At 43.7% G+C, this 7616-nt stretch overlaps 1 protein-coding gene across 2 annotated transcripts in view; it reads left to right on the top strand.

The window, feature by feature from the left end:
- Positions 1-7616, top strand: part of kif26ab (kinesin family member 26Ab) — a gene marked incomplete at its 5' end in the record, with an annotated part of 67894 nt that overhangs the window by 21801 nt on the left and 38477 nt on the right. For both annotated transcript variants that reach the window (XM_083924251.1, XM_083924252.1), the window contains one exon: positions 6346-6822. In XM_083924251.1, the coding sequence (XP_083780377.1) occupies positions 6346-6822 (477 nt within the window). The remainder of the gene's footprint in view (positions 1-6345; positions 6823-7616) is intronic.

The raw sequence follows: 7616 nt of genomic DNA, 5'->3' as shown, positions 1-7616 counted from the left end.
TCGACCATATGGAGTGGTGACACATCATTATGTGAGGTCATTAATGGTTGCTGGGTGACTTGGCAAAGACTCATGAGTGATTACATCTGAATGTATCTATGTTTAACCTGAGGGTCAGCTGGATCTGTATTTTTTTTATTTTTGATGGACACCGACATCTGTTTTTATGGATGACAGGAGAAGCTGGAGGCTGCAGTGTAGCGTACAATCAGCTGTGTCACAGTGTGAGTTAGCCCAAAACAAAGTGACGTGTCTCAGCAGATCTAACCAAGACATTCTCAAAATAAAGGTCACAAGTGTATTTTGTAGTCAATCTTGGTTCTCATTATAACCACAGATTTGTTCGACCTAATCGTTCATCCGAGGATGTGTCACTGTGATATTCTGGACAGGTGGGGCTATCATGTGTTGAAAGTGTCACTAAGGGGTAAAGCCTATTTGCATTTTCTGTCAGCAGTTCGCTGATAGTTAAAGAGAGGAAAGGGCTAAATCACGCAGGGCAGACAGCCTGACTCCTGTCTCTCAGAGCTCCTCATTAACAGATGGGTGATGCTGTTCATTTAAGGGAATAGTGATGCGAGAATCTGATGCACTTCTCTAAACAAGGTAATCGTCTGTTTGATCTAAAAACAGGGAAGTTTGTTCATTGTAATGTATTGTTGACTTTGTAAGTAAGCAGTTTGTCTCTGAGAATTTGGTAATGTTATTTTATCTCTCTGAAAAATAATGTGATACTGCAAAGTCCGGAGTTAAAAAGATGTAGATAGGAAATAATTCAATATGATAATTTGCTGTCTTTCAATGGAATAATCACATTATTATATACTACTACAAAATAGGATGCATATATGTATGTATATAATGTATTTATGTATGTATAAATATATTTATGCATATATATGTGTGTGTATATGTATATATTTTTATGTGTGTGTGTGTGTGTGTCTGTGTGTGTGTGTGTGTGTCTATGTATATTCATTTTGCATCAAAAGTTCTTAAAATGAGAAAAAACTTTTCAGTTTGTCAGTTATCTAATTCACACAGATACAAAAATAGGCTACCTTGTTGTTCTCACATAGACTAGTTATTGTTATATTATTCTATTTATTACCAGAAAACATGCTGTATTGTAATATATATTGTTATATAGATATGATATGAGATATGATATTACCTATATCCTTATAGAATATTTTGGCCATAGTCTTTATTTTACCTTTATTTAATCATGGGGTGTCCTTGCTATTTACAAAAGTTAAGACAAGGGGGGGCAGTGGGAGCAGAATCCATTTTCCAACCATATCTCTCACAGAAGCTTCAATCCAGATAATGCGATAAGAGTGGGTAAATGTGGTCTGACTTAGACAAAAGCCAAATTTCACATTAGACATGCAGGAAAAGCAGCAGAGATAGCTCATCATTATTTGATGGAATCTCATTGTGCTCCAATAATAAGCCCAAAGAGTGAGAGAAAAATGAAGCACAGCCGCGGAGGATGAACAAATTCATCACCATAGTGCTGTGTGCTGTTTTTTGTCTGAGCCAGTATTATCAGGTAGGTAATGACAGTGTTGCTTGTGTTGCTGCAGATACTGTTGCTTTGTTTGGGGGGAAAGTCTTATTACAGGTTTGTTTAATCTTGTCAAGTCAGCAAACAGGGTCAAACATCTGGTCCGTGTGATTTGGTGAGCCGTCCCATTTTGTGTTCTACCAAAGGCATTCTCACAGAGTTAAATAGCATGCTAGTGTGACATCCTGAGTCATTGTGTTCTCTGCCTCCGAGCAGGCAGTGGTTAAATTTAATGGTCTGTATCCTAGATCTGCTGCTGCACTAAAAAAGCTACCTGATATCTAACCAGAATCACCGGCCTTCCAGCTCTCCTCTCCTTCAGGGGAGTCGGGTCGGCCGGCTTAAAGGTAGAGGTGGTGGGAATGGTTGAAAAGGAGCAGGGGGCAGAGAAGGGATTACACCACTGGATGTGTTGCTTTCATCCTGGGAATGTAATCTGCTTTAATGCCCTGTGCTCACCCAGGGCAAGGCCAGCAGCTGTGCTCGTTTTTCTCCTCACTTGGCTGTCAGGGTGAGTTGGGCTACCTGTGGGAAAGCAGGCCTGCTGGAGGCTCTCGTCCTCACCCTGGGATCTGGACTGTGCTCCTGCGGTTTATTGGTTGGGGGAGGGGGGGGGGGGGGCAATCCCTTTGAGACTTATGGAGACGGTGTGTGGTTAGGGTCAACACTGTCTCAGGCCGTGTAAACAGAGATTGGCTCGGTGGCATCCTTACAGGGAAGCAGAGGAAGGGAAAGTCAGCAGTTGAAAGGGCATTAGATTTGGCAGCTGCTGTGTGGTCTTGACTTTACAAGAAATGCAGTCATAGGAAGTACTGAAGTATTGTAACGTGTAAACAGGACTGGTGCTGGCACATTAGTGAGGACAGATATAAAGCAGTGTGGTGTTGTACTGACTCATTTAGAGGAATGTTTCCATGCTGGTAGAATAATAAAAGAGAAACCTGGAAGGGGAAGGAAGGAAAGGAAGACTGAGCAATTAAATCTTAAAGTCAACTTTCTTAACAGTTACACAGAGGGTCGATGAATAGTGAAGGTCTCATTGCCACAATGCCACTTCTGGACTGATTCTGGGTATATTGCTCCATGAATGGTGTAAGAAATAAGAACACATTCAGACAGAATACCACACATATGAGCTGACTAGCTGCCGGCTCCAGTATGTCAGAACTTTTCATTTTATTCTTCCTCATCATCGATGCACATTGATACAATTTTGCTTCATTTCTCTTCCTGCCTCTGCTGCAGTGGGTCACGGGGAGCTTTTATGTCTAGGAAATAACTGTTTGGCTCAACTGGAATAGAAAATATGGTTTCCCAGGGTATTTTACTTTCAATGGAGCGTGCCTAAAAGTCTCTCGGCTAGCGAGGAACCTCATGCATTTCAAATCGCTATGACCTTCCCTTGATTTAAGTCAGCTTGCTATATGTGGCCTGGCGCTCCACATCTGAGGTACATCAGGTGCTGAATGCGGAAACAGTCAGAGGGCAGTTTCACTTTGTCTGGTTAGAGAAAAGGTGTAGTGACGAGAGACAAGGTAAATGAGGTGTGATTTGAGGAAGAATCTTACGCGTGACTCTGCCTTGTTCCGTTTGCGCCTTAAGGAGGCATGTGGGAGAAATCATGCATATCTTTCTCCTTGTCTCCTCATCCATATAGTAAGTGGTTACGGCTGAGCTTGTTTCCATCAGCCTCTGGGCATTGGATGTCTGTGATGACACTCTCCATCAGCCCAGAAAGACAGTCAGTTAGTCAGGTGGCTCTTTCTCCTGCTGCTGCCCTGGTTTTCATCAGTTAGTGTGAGGGATGGAGACAAACTTAGGTCTCTAAGGGCAGCGAACGGCTCATTCCAAAGGCAGGTTTCCTGCCACCAGTGCGCTTGGCACACCTCCTTTCCATAATAAGGCCATAGCATCTGACTGCATTTGTCCCAGAGTTTAATAAAGATCAGCGCTGACAGGCAGTAAACCAACACAACCACCAACAAGCCTCCAGGCGAGGGCCGCAACCCCGGCCCGCCTCCTCTCTTTCTCTCTCTCTGTCCTCTTATCCTCGCTCGTGCAGGTTGGCTCTCTCCAAGAATAAACCTCGGGTTGAAAACCAAAACCATCACCCACTTGTACAGAACAATGGCCGAGGAGTCAGAGCCCCGAAGGAAGCTCCACACCTCTCGGGAATGCTTTGAACATTTGGTTTTGTGTTGATGGCGTGCATTACATACTTCTCCTCAGCAATGCTGCTCTTTACAACCACTTGCACCTGTCAGTAATAGATCATATGGATGATAAAAGAAACCATATGGCTTCGAGGGTCGGATGCGCTCATGCATCGTATGTTTCATGTTTTCCACTTTATGCTTATGGACAAGCTCTCGCTACGCCTGAACACTGTTGCCCAAAGAGTAAACTGCTTAAGCTTGCAACTACATAGTGACTTTTCAGCTTTTCTTTTTTTTAATACATTTTCTAAGCGACGTGTGAAATATCTACCAATCTTCATGTCCTTTCTTTGCTATCCTCTTCTCCACCTCTTATGTGCCATATCTAAATGGATTCTGTGGCCTTAAGTTTCACCACACCCACATCATTCTCCTCTGCATCCCCAACATCATCATCATCAGCACCACCATCACCCTCATCATAAGCCTTATGGCCCTGCCTCTTTATTCACTCCACTGGGTATAAAGCTCACAAGACAGCTTTACAGGAGAAGCCCCGCTCTCTAACCTCCAAAATCCTAAGTGAATAGCAGATGGGCTCAGCTTTGTGTGTCTTTTTATTAGCTCCCCTAAATCAACACCTAACAATGCATGGAGAGAGAGAGAGAGAGAGAGAGAGAGAGAGAGAGAGAGAGAGAGAGAGAGAGAGAGAGAGAGAGAGAGAGAGAGAGAGAAAGAGAGAGAGAGAGAGAGAGAGAGAGAGAGAAAGAGAGAGGGCGAAAGGAAAATTGATTTCTTCCATCTACCAGTGCCCTGAGGTGGGTAAGGGGTGGTCGGAGGGTAAAGGGTGAGGGGTGATGGAAGGGCGGAGTTGACTGCTCATGACTTCGCTTCAATTTCCTGCCTAGGAAGCATGTATATGATGCCAGACTAGACTGCAAAAAATAGCAGCCAGCAGAGTTTTCTTTAGCTCCAATTTGTCAGACTCTTTCATAAATATCCTGCCAGAGCATAACAGTAGAGATTATTAACATGCCGGGATCTAGCTGTTTAGAAATCATTTTTTAAAACCTCTATCATAGCATCATATTTCTATTACAAGCTTCTTACATTTAAATCCGTTCCTCGCTATAGCGTCAACATTCACTTGATATCAAACAGCTCTTGATCTACCATCAGGAGTTTCTACATCCTGAGTGTAGTTCTCAGTTGTGATGCGTCCTGTCCGTGCCTGCCCATGTGTCAAGTAAGTGGCGAATAAAGTAACGCATTAAGCAGAAGCACTCAGTCGACATCAGCCCAGTTACAGTCCCGTGCATGATTGTCCTTTAAGTAAAGTGATGATATGGAGATTATGCTTATCCTTCTTTGAGTGTAACTGAGTGGATACTGCTTTCTGTCCATTGTTGAGAATAATTGAGTCATTTACAGATGACTCTATTTCTGTAAGGCTGTGGGAAGGTTGCGTGATCATACTTTTAACTTTCCGTGGGTGTTTGCGCAGAAAGGTCATCTAAAAGTCTTTGTATTGAGCTGTTTTCACGGAGAGGAGATTTAGAGTCCCTGTGCCTGCCTCTTTGGTCTCTGGGTCTATTGGGTTAGCTGTATTAAGTGGCACTGCATTAGGGCGGAGGATTGCTGTTTTCTCCGCTGCTTCACTCCTCGTGATCACCTCAGAGGTTCCACAGAGCAAAGGCCTCATAAACATTTATATATGGGCTGTAGGCTCCTGTCTTAGGCCACGACTCCTCTGGGCAGAAGCCTAGTGCCCCTTTATGCCTCTTAAGAGACTGTGTAGTCTGTGTGTCCGTAAGTGTTTGTGTGAGTGTTTATTTCCCTAAAACAGAGAAAGTTATGTTCCACCCTCACTTAGGATTTGAATAGTTCATTGATAGCTCTGCGTGCCTCCAGTTTCCTGGAGGACGTAGTTATTTTCACATTTGGTGGGCTTATCATATGTTTTCATGCTGGGACACTTATCATATGCAAATTATGTGGCTTTGGGACACTAGAGCCCCCTCAGCTGTTGTTGTCTTTTGTCATCCATCCCAAGCAGAGACAAACACCCTACGGAGCCTTCTTACAGACGAAGTGAAAAGACAAAACTCCACTGGACACGTTACAAAAAAGCAGTAATAAGCTGAAATCTGCTTGCCCCTCTTTATTTCTAAAGCTTCACAAATAGAAGACAAATTTCACTTGTTGTTTTTGGGTTTTTTTTGGTCAGGAATGTCTCTGTGGGATCTTCAAGTAATCCCTCTGAGTTTTATTTCAGAGTTGTCTCCTCACGCTTGTTTGGCCTCAGCTCCGCGCCAGACGCAATGAAATGAGCACGTCTAGTGAACATGTATCAGCAATCTTAAGTCACACGCAGGCAAAATATCTCTGTCTAAACAAACAACTATCCCGAAAAACAAGGAAGTGGTTAAAGCAGGGGTGTGAGGGTCCCCGAGGGGCAGTCAGGGACCACACTGCTGGCGGACTACTGACGCGCCTGGAAAATGAACAACATACAGGAAATCATTTGAAAAGAACAGATAGGGAAATATGCTTGAGATCAACTTGCTACATGCATAGAGTTGTATTAAAGCCTCTCTCTTGTGTGTGTTTACTCTGCAGGATCCTGGATATGCAAGCTTCCTGTTCGAGCAACTCCAAAGACCCGGAAGCCATGAAGCTGGTGTCAGCAGTTGCCAGGTTTGCTCCACACCTCTCCAACAACTGAGGCAGGAGGCCTTGCACTCGCTCCATGCCCCAATCCTCAGCATCAGCTCAGACATGGCAGCCCTGCCCACAACATCCTTTTTACCGCAGCCTGCTAGATTCACTGTGTCATCTTCCAGTGTCCATGCAAAACAACTGTCCAAAGGCCAACCGGCTGCTCAATCTGTCCTGCCCTTGGGGGAGCGGCACAGGGTACCAGGCTGGTCACAGAGCCCCGCTGTCACTTCGGGGCCGAAGACAAGTGTCCAGGTGACAGTGGCAGGAGGGCAGATCAGTGGATCCCTGAGCTCCGTCACCATTCAGGCGCAGCAGTACCTCGAGGGCATGTGGAGCATCTCCAGGGTCAATAATTTTGTCCCTCAGCCTAAACCGGTATGTCTTAAATGTGTTTTTTGAAACTTTATGTTGAATTTTGTGCTCATCCATTTAAAGTGACTTGAAAATATTGCAACGATAGAATGAACTTAAATTCCTAAAGGGACAAATAGCTGATAATAATTGGTAATATAAAGGTGGAGCTGCTTGAGTGCCCTTTTGACGTTTTGGGGCCTTTAGACCATCATGTATATGGAATGTAATAGATAAATTAGATCTTTTAGGGCAATTAAATCATGAATATTCCAAATAATTAACCTAAATCCACCCACATTAATCATGAAATACTTATATAAAAGATTTTTTCACATTACATTCTGTTGTGCTCATTGGGTAATGTCTCGTCACTATGAATGTTACAATTCAGACCTTTAGAAGAGGTGAAGCCCTGCAGAGAATCTGAGTCAGAGCACTGCAGGAGAGCTGACCTCTCATTCCTCAGTAGTCAAGGAGTCTTGAGTGATCTGAGGTCGGAGGTCATCGCAACACTAATCTGCTGACCTTCTCCTCAAGGGCATTTCAAATGACCACCTCACAGCGTCTCCATAACTCTTCTCTCATGTTGCACAAGCAGTAGTCTGTGCTTCGTTTGATGTCTGAGAAACTTGGAAAGTTCTTGACTCTTGCCCTTGGTGTCATAGGACTGATCACGCTGTACCTTGTTTACGACTTTATGTAATGTATTTGCACATTTACGCAAGTTTTGCATTTAAAGGTTGGTGTCATTGTTGACAGTGATTTAAAGCATCGTAGAGCACATTTCTGGCTGCTGATATAAAGCTGATACTGAT

Source organism: Echiichthys vipera (genome assembly GCF_963691815.1).
Source record: "Echiichthys vipera genome assembly, chromosome: 12".
Lineage (NCBI taxonomy): Eukaryota > Metazoa > Chordata > Actinopteri > Perciformes > Trachinidae > Echiichthys > Echiichthys vipera.
The sequence above is the reverse complement of the archived record's forward strand: the minus strand, read 5'-3'. Positions and strand labels throughout refer to the sequence as shown.